The sequence below is a fragment of the Aptenodytes forsteri genome, unplaced genomic scaffold (genome assembly GCF_000699145.1).
Source record: "Aptenodytes forsteri isolate BGI_AS27 unplaced genomic scaffold, ASM69914v1 Scaffold231, whole genome shotgun sequence".
NCBI classification, from domain to species: domain Eukaryota; kingdom Metazoa; phylum Chordata; class Aves; order Sphenisciformes; family Spheniscidae; genus Aptenodytes; species Aptenodytes forsteri.
In genome coordinates this window covers 2,223,010-2,236,535 of record NW_008796046.1, presented here as the reverse complement: position 1 = coordinate 2,236,535, position 13,526 = coordinate 2,223,010, and the positions used below count along the sequence as shown (strand labels likewise).

At 51.4% G+C, this 13,526-nt stretch overlaps 1 protein-coding gene across 1 annotated transcript in view; it reads right to left on the bottom strand.

Annotated features, from left to right (window-relative positions):
- CAPN5 (calpain 5) overlaps nt 1-13,186 on the bottom strand; it is a 40,229-nt gene extending 27,043 nt beyond the window's left edge. Inside the window, exon 1 of the mRNA XM_009286128.2 lies at nt 13,025-13,186. Within this exon, the coding sequence (XP_009284403.1) occupies nt 13,025-13,186 (162 nt within the window). The remainder of the gene's footprint in view (nt 1-13,024) is intronic.
- Between the last annotated feature and the right edge of the window lie 340 nt (nt 13,187-13,526).

Sequence of the window (13,526 nt, the reverse complement as noted above, 5' to 3'; positions counted from 1 at the left end):
AGGGAAATAGGGTGAGTTTAGAAAACCAGGGGTCCGTGTTTTCGGAGGGATTGTTATAGAATCATAGAATCATAGAATGGTTTGGGTTGGAAGGGACCTCTAAAGGTCATCGAGTCCAACCCCCCTGCCGTGGGCAGGGACATCTTCAACTAGATCAGGTTGCTCAGAGTCCCGTCCAGCCTGACCTGGAATGTTTCCAGGGATGGGGCATCCACCACCTCTCTGGGCAACCTGGGCCAGTGTCTCACCACCCTCAGCGTAAAACATTTCTTCCTTATATCTAGTCTGAATCTCCCCTCTTTTAGTTTAAAACCATTACCCCTTGTCCTATTGCTACAGGCCCTACTAAAAATTATATCCTCAGTGGCTCAGCTCCACACACATTGAAAGGTAGGTTTGGTTTGTAATATCTACACTCTATAAAACTGTTTGTGGGGGTTTGTCTTGCCTCAGTCAGGCATCCCTAATGCTAATCCACCCAGAGTACCTCAGTGTATACAAATTTATATCTGTTATCAGCTCCCACACCACGCAAAGGGCGTTGGACGCTCCACCCACAGCAAACAGGACTTGCTTGTAAAGGGAATCAAAAAAATACACTCCCCACCAAGCCCATGACTCTGCTTGTGCACCTCGGCACCATGCTGTGCTGTTTGTTTTGGCACCAGAAAGAGCGGGGACGGTGGCAAACAAGATCTAAAGGTCAATTTGCAGCCTTAGCAGCCTTGACGGGTCCCTCTGCTGTTTTATCTTCCAGGTATCCAAAGTACAAAGGCACCAAAGAGGTCTCTGTTAAAGCAATGAGATGTGGAGAGACGCAACATGCTGTGAGAGCGCTGCACCTCCCCAGGAGCAGATGGAGAGGGAGAAGGATGGGAAGGAGACTGGAACAAGTGCAGAGACCTTGGACCCACCGTTCCCGTTCCTCCCGCCCACGCTCTCCAGGGATGCACTCTTGGAAAGCCTCACCATCACTCAGCCCAGGACTTCTTTGGTCTCTACCCAGCCAAGACTGATGCAGAGGCCACTAAAGCCTGGCTTTTAGCATCTCCACACATTCAGACGCAGCCCTCCCCAGACTGCCTCTCCCACAGCGAGTTGTTTTGATGCGTCTGGTTGCAGAGCCGCTAAGAAAAAATACTCCCTGGATCCTGACAGCCCCGAGATCTGCAGATCTCGGCGCCGAAGCAGGGAAGTCTTCACACGCCTCGCTGACAAACTGAGGGGTGGGATGCTCAGAGCAGTTGGATGATGTGCCCCAGGTTACCCCATCCAGAGGCAGAAGTGGTCCCTCTTGGTGTCAAGTCCCAGCGCAGTCTGGTCACCGCACAAGCCATCATTCCTTTATGGAAACGATGTCACCTGGCTCCTTTTCATGCTGCATCTCCTGAGCCAGCCTGACCCTTACGAATGCACACAACTACAGCCTTGAGAAGGGAAGGAGAGGACACTGAGCAAAAGCAGCAGCTCTCAGGGATGGCTCCACCTGGATGTCCTTCCCTTAAATCTTAGTACGTGTAGGCATGGGCTCTAGGGAGCTACACCAGAGAGGTGGAGGAGGACAAACAAAAATAAGCTCCCATGGCTGTTTTAACTTTAACACCCTATGACAGATATACCCCTCTGCTTCACCACAGTGCTGCTGGCCACCTTCTCCCAAGTCCCCCCATCCTCCATCATATCCGAGCCTTGAGCTCTCCTACGGATCTCCCTTGACCAAGCTCCTTTGGGATGGTGCTAAGGACTTGCAGGGCAAGGAACAACCCTGGTTTGGCAGCATCATGGGTTTAAAATACACCCACCCTCCAAAGCCCGTCCTCTCACCGTGGCACACTGCTCCCTCAGTTGTGCCAGCACTTCTAGTTGTGGGGTCTAACCTCAACCAGAGGAACTGCTTTGGCTTGAAACTATCTGCATCAGGCCCCAAACTGGTTCTTGGGGAGGTTCACAATCATGTTGGTACAAGTGAGGGACCATGAACCACAGGCATGAGCCATGAGGATGTCCACAGCCTGCACCACTTTTGAGCCATCAGTCCCCACCCTGGAGGACATGGTGGTGGGGATGTGTTGGTGGGAAGGGTGGAACCTATTCAAGTAAGCCCTGCTGTGAGAAACCACAGTATTTTGGGAGGAATGGTCCAAAACCACCCACTCATCACAGAGCTATTGTGAAATCCTGGAGCGAGCTGGTGTGGCCACGAGTTCGGCTGCACCGTTTCTGCCTCCAAGCGACATAATTCAGGTTTGGCACTTGTGCCTGTTGAACGCTGCCCTGCCTGAATCCCAATTCCTGTGTCTCACCGAAAGCCAATCTTCTAAAACAGGATTTAGGAATCTAAATCACGCAGGTTTTTTGTTGTGTTTTTTTGTTGTGTTTTTTTTTGTTTTGTTTTGTTTTTAATTATCCTAAGAGCTAAGTTATTGATGGGAAAAGAAAGAACCCGAAGCTGCAAAGGAAAATTACCTCCACCTTCCACTGTGCATATCTCAGATCAAAACCTCCTGACTACTTTTCCATGGGGATACCTCCCACGCCCCCTTGGGCCATACTGTCCCAGGGCGAGGAACTGCCCTTTGGTTTGTGATTGTGTCATATTTATAGCACAGCAGCATGTCGATCCAAGACCAGGACTTGACCCCACCACAGTCCAAAGTAATCCCTGACTACGCAATGATGTTGAGTTTAAGCCATTTAAAGAAATGACTTCCAACCCACACCTATTCTTGTTATTCATACCCTGGGTGTAGCTTTATAAACAGAGAAACCCGCCTTATGAGAAAACCATCCTCTAGAAGCAGGGACTCATGAACTTCTGTAAGCTGGGAGAAAGGACAAAAAGGGGCATTATTTAGAGAAAATGATTCAATATTCAGCCACCAGGAAAAGGCTGAGCTCCTGCCACTGTTGAGAGAAGGAAGCGGAGAGAAATTTGGCAGCAGGGTTGGCCGTAAGCGCCCAGCGTTACCTGGCGCTGGCTGGCACCTCCAAGGGGGGTGTTCACCAAAAAGGATGACGCCTGTATTTAACAACCAGCGGGGATCGTCCCATGAGGCCATAGGCTCGAGTCATGAAACTGCAAGAGCTCGCAGAGACATCAAACCCAAGCAAGCTTCATCTCTCCTTGGTAACATCACTTTCCCCTATGGTGATTTCCTCCTGACCTGCTTGACTTTCCCCGTAACACAGGCATTACGCAGCATTTCCAGACGAGACTTTGAAGCTTTCAACTCATGCTCAGTTTGCTGCCAGTTTACTGAGAGACACAACGATGTAGGTACAGCAGCAGCAGCTCCAAGACAGGAACGTGCACAAGCTCTCCCAGGAATATGTAGCACAGGGTCTCCACACAAACTCACTACATGGCTTACATGGGCTGTATACAAGCTAAGCATGTGTATGATTAGACTTTTAGCCAGTTTCTCCAGTTACTAAGCACTCTGTTTACATCTTCCATCATTAATTCTTACATAACTCTATCGCTGGTATTTGTAGCAGACCGCAGTCAAGCTTTAACCGTCCATGAACACTCCCCACTAAGATGGTTTGTTCACCCTTTTCCTTCTTGGAGGTGAACTGGGGATGCGGCTCTCAATGGTGGTTTCTTCCCGAAGATCCAGAAATATCAAAGAGGTGGGATGCTTTGTTTCATCTCTACGTGAACACACAAGTCACCCCTCCCAAGCTGCAGTCCCTTGCCTTCCTGGTCAACACAGCTCCTGCTGGCCCCAGGTACCACCCAAAGGGGACAGATGCTTCATCTCTCTCTTGCTGACCTGATTTCTTCTTGTGAGATCTGAGACACCAGCAGCATCAAGGGATGGGGAAGCAATGCCAGCTTGCCCCCGCCCCACAGGGATTGGGAAGAGTGGCTGAAGCACTGACCTCCTTTAGGGCACCTGGGTAGCCAGGGCCAAAAAGCGGGTGAAGCCAGAGCATTTGGCAAACTCCCGTGAGAGCATCACCCTGGGGTGCTGCTTTTGTCTGTGCTTTCTATGCCAAAGGATAGTCTAAAAGGGACCTATTCGTGGGTTTTCATAAAGATGAGTATCCAGATGAGGATGTGAAGGGGTCAACAGATCACACAGGTTGGCACCCCGCTGTGCAGGCTCGGTCCTGGCAAGCTCAACTACCAAGCGCCTGTGCTCTGCTCCAGGGCACTGCCAACACCTAAAGCCTTTGTCCTTTCTCAAGGCCGCTTTTCATTCTCCTCCGCTCCCCTGAGTGCCCCAGTTCAAGACTGGTTTGTCCTTAGGGCTGCCTGGGACACAGCAGGGAGTTGAGCACCGGTTCCCTGCAACCGCATGTGGCAGCGAGACAGCGCGCAGGGTGGGGACAGATGGCCACGAGCCTGGGTAGGATGGTCAAGCAGGGCAGCACCATCCCAAGGAATTCATCCTCCCATTGCCCAGTCTTTAAGCACACGCAGGTCTAAATGATTGCATTGGGCTAAGTGCCTTTGCTCAGGACAAAAATCCCACTCTACCGTGCTTTCCTGCACTACGCATCTCAGTCTGCTTCATAAACAGGTTTTTAATCTTTGCAGGGCTTTGGGGCAGTACTTGCACAGTCTCTGTGTTAGATTTTATATATCAGAGGAGAAACGGTGTCATTCCACTTACTGTCAAATTGTACTGGGGCTTTATTTTAAAAAGGGATGACTTGGAGAATTTAATGCTCCCTACAAATAATTCAGACGGCATCAGTAGTTTGGCAGGAAGGAAAGGACAAGCCCTTGCCCTGGGGTGTTTACAAAGACAGACGCTAGCTGCATTTATTCATTCCCGGTCGACCCATCGATGCTCCTGGACTGGACGGGAGTCCAGGCTCTGCTGAGCGAGGCAAGAAGGAAAGATGACGGAGAGAGGGTTTGTACCTGCTTCTTTACAGGTGTAGGTATCCCTCTGCCCCGACCACATATGCATTACAGGGTTACCATATATTTAAAGGGAACAGAAATGCAGAAGCAAGCGAGTGTGCACACAAGATCCAAGGGGTGTACGCTGAAGCTAAGCCAATTCACAGCAAAAAAAAAAAAAAAAAAGCAAATCCTGTGGCAGAGACTACTCTTTAGAGCAAGTGATCCAGAGCCACGGTGGATTTTCCTCTCCCGGAAAAATAAAACTGGATGGTGCTTAGAGGAAGCAGGTCAAATTTAGTTCAATGGGGAGTTAATTCAAGGAAGTGCTGTGACCTCTCGTTACGCAGAAATCAGCTGCTGCATTGACAACAGTTCCCTCTGGCTTCGAATCTGCCAGACCAAGGAAACGGCTCCTTTTCTGCTCCAACGGCAGGGCCAGCGTGGCTCCGGCTGTCGTCCTCCCACCAACGCTTCCTCCTATTTGTTTCTTTCTTTAACCACTTCTTGCAGCAGCCGGGCTCAGCCCTCAGTTTTACTGCACCTCATGTTTTATGTTCCTTCTGCAAGAGGCAGCACCGTGCCTGATCGAGTCTTTGCAAGGGGACTTTGCAAGGGCTTCGGCGAAAGGCGCTTGTTCCAGCAGGGCCGAGCCTGCCCTTAACACAGGCAAACCACCCCAAAATCCCATCCTCTCTGAGGGCTCAAAAATTAGAGCTCACAGGCGGTGCAGCATCTCCCAGCTTGCACCAAGATTAAAAGCCTGGGCTGATCCAGGGCATAACTAGCTCTGTACCTGCTCCGCAGGCTGAATGTGCCCCTCCGGCACCCCAGAGCCAAATCTAGGAGGATTTGCACCGTTCCCTCCCATGGAGCTCAGAGGGCAGCGGATGCCCAAGGCTCCTTTCTGCGACACCCTCCGCTATCGTTATGTTCTTCCCCGTTACCAATACAATTATTTCTAGACACCGACACCCAGTTGCATTAAGAAGCAGGCAATGAATCCAATCCACTGATTTTACTGTTGCTTTTGCATTTAAGGCCGTGTCCTTCTGATGCCGAGGACAGAGCAGACTGGCTGGCTAAATTTCTTATCAAAGGCTGCACTGAGCCATCCTCACGCCAGGCAGCTTATCACCCCCTATCCTCATTGGGACAAAGGGGGAGAGCATGATTGCCTGGCACCATGGGGCCGTGGCCCTGGGAGGATCCGGCGAGATCTGCTGGAACACAGCCAGGGTCAGCATCATGTTTAATGAGAGGAGAGACCTTTTAAAATAAGCATAAATGATAACAAAAATTCTCTTGTCCATCCTTGAGGGGAAGGGATGGGGGGGGAGCCTGTGACTGGCTTAAAAACGTAAAAACAAGGTCAACTCAGAGATTGCATTAAATGGTGACCAAATCCTTTCCTGGCAAGGAGCGACCAGACTGGCAATCAGCTCCAGGCTTTACTGAAAACAGCAGATAAATTAACAGGCGAGCGGCTCATAAATCCTAAGCTGAGAAATGCAAAGGTCTGGAAGGACTCCAACTCCCATGATGGATCGCAGACAGATGACAGACTCTGCTCGGAGGAGACGATCCCTCAGTCCATCCAGCAGCACAGAAGAGCCACAGCATCAATGCTAACCCCAAGCATCCTTCGGGCAGGACCAAAACCGAGTGAGACAGGCCAAAATGCTGCAAAAAGCTGAGCAAAGACATCCCTGGAGCGCAGGTGCTAGAGGTTAGTATTCCTGGCAGAAGAAGGTCCAGGTGGGGCACCAGAAGGTTATTGCTCCCAATGACCGTTACCAATTTAATTGCCTCCGTGCGCCTGCTTCGGGTGTGCTCTCAGAGCAAAGAACTGCAAGAACTTAACCTCTGTCTTCCCCATTATCTTCACTCTTGTGTTTCTGCCAGCTTCCCAGCCTGCGCTATACACTGGGAAAAAGGCCTTTTAATGCAGAAACTTGTGGGCAGGCAAGTGCCGGTCCTGCTTTTAGTGAATTAGTTCATTGACTCCTTTCCCCTTCCAGGAAAACCCCGTGGGGATTGATTGTATAACCCTCGCTCAGCAAGCGAAAGGAGCTAAGTGCTTAATAACGTAAGGAAAAGGGGATCTGAAAGATGCTCTCCCATCCTGCAACATCTCCTCATCCTCCAAACACAATAGCATCGAATTCAGGAGACAATGGATATAATGGACAAAACCCCTATACCTGAGGCAGGCTAGATATATGTCAGGCCGACAGGGAAGTGGCTACTGAAAAATGGTATTTTCTCAGTTTGTAAAACAAGATTCCTCTTGTCTGGCTGGAAAAAAAAACCCGAAACAAAACAGGGCTGTGAATGAGAGCATCTATTCCCAGTGCCACAGAAAATGCCATGGCCCTACTGCCCTAAGACCACCCGCTTCTCACAACCCTTCCCAAAACAACTGGCCTCTCTGTCTCCCCCAAAACTACTCTGACTCTCAGACTTTCCCCTCCAAATGACATTGCCTCTGCACCCAGATAAAACAATATTGCCATTTAGCAAGAATCTACCTTTGTGCTGCTTAATCAGTGACTACCTCCCTTGACAATTCCTGCAGAGATAACTCGGCGCTTGCAAGCAAACGCTGGAGATATATAAAAATACTGAGAAACAGGGCTGGAGGGCAAAACTCTTCCCCTGAAGACAGGAGGGTGTAGACTTCATCCGAGAGAGTTTCTCTGGTGGTTGCAACCAGCCAGGCTTGAACTCACAGTGCAGAGGTGCAGCTCAGGTTCAACCATCACCGCACATCACCTTGAGCCACCCAGTCACTGTGACAACAGCCTGCTTGGAAACCCTCGTGCTTCGTCACAGCTTCTCCTTACACCACCTTTGGCGCAGCTTGGCACTGAGTTGTCACCTGGTCCCCTCCGAGCACCTTTGGGATCTCTTGTCCCAACCACTCTGCATCTCAGGGAAGACCATGAGGTGCTTCCGCAAGGTCCTGCGACACACTGCTGTGGACAGGGAAACACTCAGCACACAGCAGCCCGGTCTGCCTCCCAGGACAGGGAGGAAAAAACCTTCTCCAGGCTCAGCCTTGCTCCCTGGGAAGAGATGAAGGACCAGAGCATGCAGTTTGTGTGGTTCAACGTCACATCTGTGCGTGGCCTAAGCCTCCCACCAGGCTTCACTTGCTTCCCACAGGAGCATAATGATGCCAGATTTGTCCTGGCTGGTGACCAGTCTCAGCAGCAGGTCATCGCTTGGTGGACTGAACCTGAACCACGTGGCCCTCCTTGCTGCAGAGAGAAAGCAAGCCCTTGCTTGCCCAGGGGTACTAACAACCCTAATTTAACCCTGTACCAATCCCATGGCATCACTGGAAGTGGCCTGTACCCAAGAAAAGTGTTTGGGACGGTGATGATTAGAAGAGATGAACTGTTTTCCCACAGGGTAGATGAGCCTCTTCCACCCTGGGCCATCACTGTTTTTCTCCCAGGGGATCAACAGACACAGCCGGGCGCCCCAGATCCCCCCTTATTTCTGGCTCCCAGCCTGCATCTCATCCATCCCCTTCCCTTCCCCATTTACCTAGCTCCCAAAAGCCCAGACCAGCTCACCAATGCACAGGCTAAAACTCCTGCTCCCGTGCTGCACTGCCAGCATTCCTGCCTCAAACGGGGAAGGCAAAACCCAGAGCTTGAGGGTCAGGCTAAAGACTTTCTCTGCGGGTGGTACGACTTGCCTGAATACAGAGATCTCCCTCTCCTTCATGTGGTAGCAGGCAGACTGCGAGGGAAAGGAGTTTCAAGCAAGGTACAGGGGTTTGGGCTTAGTCCAAAAAGCTAGGCTTAATTTCTAATGCAATAGCCAAGTGCTGCTGCCAGAAAGAGCCGCTGATGCTGCCCTAGCCAGCTCCAAAATCCGCCTTGGCTCAGCAATGAGCAGTCAGTCTCATTTTTAAGTGAATGCACTAAAACAACGCTCTTCAGGACCCCCTTCCCAACTCAGGCTGATGCTACGGCTTCCCTCCCTCCGACACACTCGAGCAATTAGCTTTCTGGCTTCACCGTGCTGCATCACAAAGACGTCCGGCAAACAACCACCGAAGCCAAAGCCCGATTAGAGGGCTCAAACAGCTGCTCCCTCTGCAAAGATCTGGCATCCAGAGCAGGGCTCGAGGCCAGGGGAAAGCAGGGAGGAAGGGAGGGAGGGAGGACACCCCGCTGGAAAGAATAAGGCTAAGCCCGTTCCAGGAAAGGCTGCAACGCCAGATGCAGGAGGAAGTTGAAGCGAAACAGCCTGACCTGGGAAGGGTTATTCATGAGGTGTTCCAGCAAGGCCCTTCAGCCTCCCCCCACCCTCCCCCCCCCCCCCCCCCCCGCCCAGAAAAACCTCAAGCAAGAGGGAGAGCACTGCAGAGATTGTTTTTTTTTTTTTTGCCGAAGCAACCTCAGGCTTTGGGAGCACGTGGAGGAGCAGAAAGGATGAGGGCAGGTCCTGGTCGGGAAGGAGGGGATGCGCACACGAGGGGTGGGCTGTCTAGATCTGTATTAGTGCCATGTAAATGGCCTCAAGTTGCGCCAGGGGAGGTTTAGATTGGATGTGAGGAAAAATTTCTGTACTGAAAGAGTGGTTAAACATTGGAACAGGCTGCCCAGGGAAGTGGTGGAGTCCCCATCCCTGGAGGTATTTAAAAGACGAGTAGATGAGGCGCTGAGGGACATGGTTTAGTGGGCATGGTGGTGTTGGGTCGATGGTTGGACTCGACGATCTTAGAGGTCTTTTCCAACCTCAATGATTCTATGATTCTGTTCTATGATTCTAAATATATGGGACTGAGATCCTGCCTCTGCCAAAGCTCATTCCCACTGCCCCAGTGAGTTCACTACAGTTACTTTTCACATGCAAGTGCTTTGCCCGAAAAAGTTAGCTCCTACGTATCACTTCTCTGCATAGATCATAAGCAACAGCCTTTCTGAGAAAGCAAACAGTTGTTTTTAATAGCTGTTGCCTTTTATTTCCACTCTCCACCCACTCTGCTCTCACAGCAAAGCTTGAGGCATGATGAGCTCTTGCGTTTTATCATGCAGTTAGAGCTGAAACCCTCCAAAACAAACCATGGCCACGGCCCTGAGAAATGACAGAGGTGTGTACACACTGTCCCCTCCCTGCAGACAGCGTCCCCGGGACCGGCAGACTCCATTTCTGGGTCAGGAACTCCCCAAAACGCACTCCCTTGCCAAAAGCTGGGAGTATCACTCTGTTTTTCTAAACAAGAATAAAATGTGATTGCCTAAGGAAAGATTTGCTGCTTATAACAGAAAGAAGATGCTGTAGGGACTTAGGGTGGCTTAATACTCATACCGTGCAATTACCACACAAGCAGAGCAGTTGATTTGAACTTCATGGACATTTTGGACCCTACTGAATACTGCATTAAATTGGAGAAGCCAATGATGTTTCTCTGTGAAGACTCTACCCAGTTTCTCCCACGCAACTTCCAACAGTTACTTCCAGCTCTTCCTCCACAACCTCTGAGCGTTGCCACTGCGTCCCGTGCAGAGACCAGACCAAGCAGCTTACAGATGTAGGAAAGAGCATGGTTAATTCTGCAGCAGACCTCAGGCTGGACAGAGAGCAAGACCCGCTACAGCGGGTGTGAAATTGTTTCAGAGCAACGTGGGATTTTACAACTGCATTCATGCAGTTTCTTACACCCTCTCCCAGCTCTCTTGCAGACAGCAAGGTGGTGAGATGTATATCAAGATCCCTAACACCCAGATGCACTGCGTTTGCTTTCCTGCAGAAGATGCTGGGACCTTTTGCTGGGCTCTCTCCCTTAGAAAGCTGGTATGAATTCAGGCAGAATTGGGTCCAGCAACTAAAAATGTCACTTTGCATTGCCTGGCTGGCACAAAGCAGTTGTTCTCCCCATGAAATTCAGTCACTTTTGCCAAAACGGACAACTGAAAGGAAAGAACCTGGAGAAGTCCTTTAGAGAAAGGAAACTTCAGCAGTAACCTGGGCACACATGAGCTCAAATTCTTTTTTTATGGCAATTTTGTGGTCAGGGCAGCTAGACAGGTCTGATCAGACGATCCTACCAGACAGCGGCATCGAGGAGACTGCTATTGCTCAGCGTGGACTCCTGGTGCCAAAATGGCTGGCAAAGTTCCCTTCGTCTGGCGCAGAAGCAGCAAAAGAGGGACCATTTCCACCTCTGGTTAAGCACGCAGGACCTCGCTTGCACGTGGGACCCAATTCCATCACCCATTCCCACTGCCAGCCCATGCAAGAAGGAGCCTCTGTTCAAACTGCAGAGCTGGCTGGTTGGAAAGAGCTTGAATTCACTCCATGCTTGAGCAGGGATGGGCTTGGACCTAGCTGAGCATGCCACCGTGTAGGTGAAGACCACGAGGTGCAGAACCTTTCTTAGAAAGACATCATGCTCTTGGGAGCAAGGCAGCAACAAGATGGTACCTTGCTGGTTGACCTCATGTCTTCCTAAGCAAGAGTTGATGTTACATGCCTGAACACCAAGGGCTGCAAGTCAGCTGAAAGCCAGAAAAGCAGACGGAGAAGACGTGGGTCACCCATTCAGAAAAGGTCTCCCTTCTCCCTGAAAAGAAGCACTGAGAGGTCTATGTATCATAAAGTCTGAATAACTGGAGTTGTTCGTGACCCATGTAGCAAGCTCTGCGACGTAGATGCTCAGCAGAAGACGAGCAAACTTTGCCTCTCTACAACTGCGTCCGACCCTCTGTCATTAGACGTGGGGCTGAATTAATGTGTGTCTCTGAATGCAAAACAGCAAGGGGGTGTCAAATACATCCTTACCCTTTAGTCCCTAAGAAAGTTGTTTAGAAAGTCTTGGGTATCACCTATACGTGGGACGTGCAAGGGGTTTTCATGGTGTCCTCCACAATGAGACCAAACCAGGGTGAGCCCTGGTTTCAGAAGGCAGCTGCGCGCAGAGCATCTTTCCACGCCAGTGGACAAGGGGAATAAGCTAAAACGCACGCAAAGCCTTGCACAAACCCTATGTCCAGGCAGAGCTGGCATGGAAAAGCCCAAGGCAGAGCAGAGGGAAGCGAGACCTCCTCCCACAAGGAGCCCGGTGGGATGCTGGGGGGGGCTCAGCCCCTCCTGCCACACAGAAAGAGTCAGTTCAGCTCTGTTTCTCCCTCCACACAAAGCCTTTTTGTCCACCCCCTCAGACTGCCTTCACCCAGACAGACACAGTACTGTCTTGTGAAAGGCCAGCTGATTTTCTGGGCTGTCGGCGGGGGCGAGGAGGACAACGGCAGCTCAGGCGACCCTGCCACGCTGAAATGCCACCAAGCTGTGTGCGAAACGGCATGGGCTGGGCAGCGAGGGCTGCTCCTCCCCACAGGCAAGGAAGAAGACCCAGGTGTCTTAGATGCTGTGATATTGCCTCTCCCCAGCCGCTATTATCGTTGCTCCCTGGGACTCCTTGTATTTCATGGCAGTCAGAGAAGTGGCCTCATAGTCAACCCCAAGCAGATGGCCATACCAGGGCATACAAATTCCCCTAGACATAGCGCCCTCAGGCCCTGATGGGCATCTTTCAGGCGGGCAGGTCGTCCTTCTGAGGACAGCAAAAGGGGGACAGGCAGCACTGAGGACAGGCAACGTTACCCCCAGCCTCCTACAACCCGCCTCCATGCCAGACACAGCAGCGTGGAGGACACGCAGAGTGTTTTTTGCAGAGGACATGCGGAGGATGTGGGTTTTGCACAGGAGAGGAAGGATGGGTTAGACCACCCACCTCCCAAAGACCCCATGACCAACTAACCTACCCAAAACAAATGGATTAGCAAAAGTATTCAGAGAGAACCCTTTGCCCTGCTGGACCCACCGGACTTAACAAAAGTGCCCAACACCAACCTGGCTGCAAATCTTTCTGTTTTATGCATGGGGAAACTGAGTCACAGAGAAGCCTCTATTGCTCCTGGTCCTCAATGGGAGCACAACAGCCTGGACCTGGGTGCAGCAGGTCTCCCTGGCATCCCAGAGGCTCATGATACTGAGCCTGGGCAAATAAACCCTGCTGGGGAGAGGAGATGTTGGCTGGGGCTTGGCACCCTTGGTGAAGGATGCGCTGTGCATTTTCGGGGATGCCTGAGAGCAGAGATGGTGTAAAGCAGTGCCGAGGTGCAAGGGGATGGGTGCACTTACTTTCGGCCGCTTCCACTGGATGCCCTGGATCCTTGACTTGTAGAAGAGTGAGTCGTCATTGGCGGGGAAAAGCGGGTCCTCAAAGAGATGCTTCCGCCTCTGACACTCCTTCTTCAGGGAGGAGTAGCGCTGGTTCTCGTATAGCTTCACCGAGGAAAACATCCTTCCCCACCGGCCCTGGGAGGACAGGCAGAACGGGAGTGAGACGGGGCAGGGTCTGGCCAGGGACACCCGATCCTCCTCCGCAGCATCTGGGTGGCAGGACCAAGACATCGTGGCTGGAGACAACCACCCAGCCTCCGTCTCTGCCTTCCCCCAGATCTGGCTGTCCTACATCGCTAGACCCCACATTTATAGTCCCATGAAGCATCTCTGGCTCACTCCAGGAGGTACCAGTGTGCTCCATCGCCAGTTTAAACAGGCAGGGAAAATCCTGCGTCCAAATGAGGAGAGATGGATGACTCCTCAAAGCTCCAGCATGCGTTGCAGATCCCCTGGACAC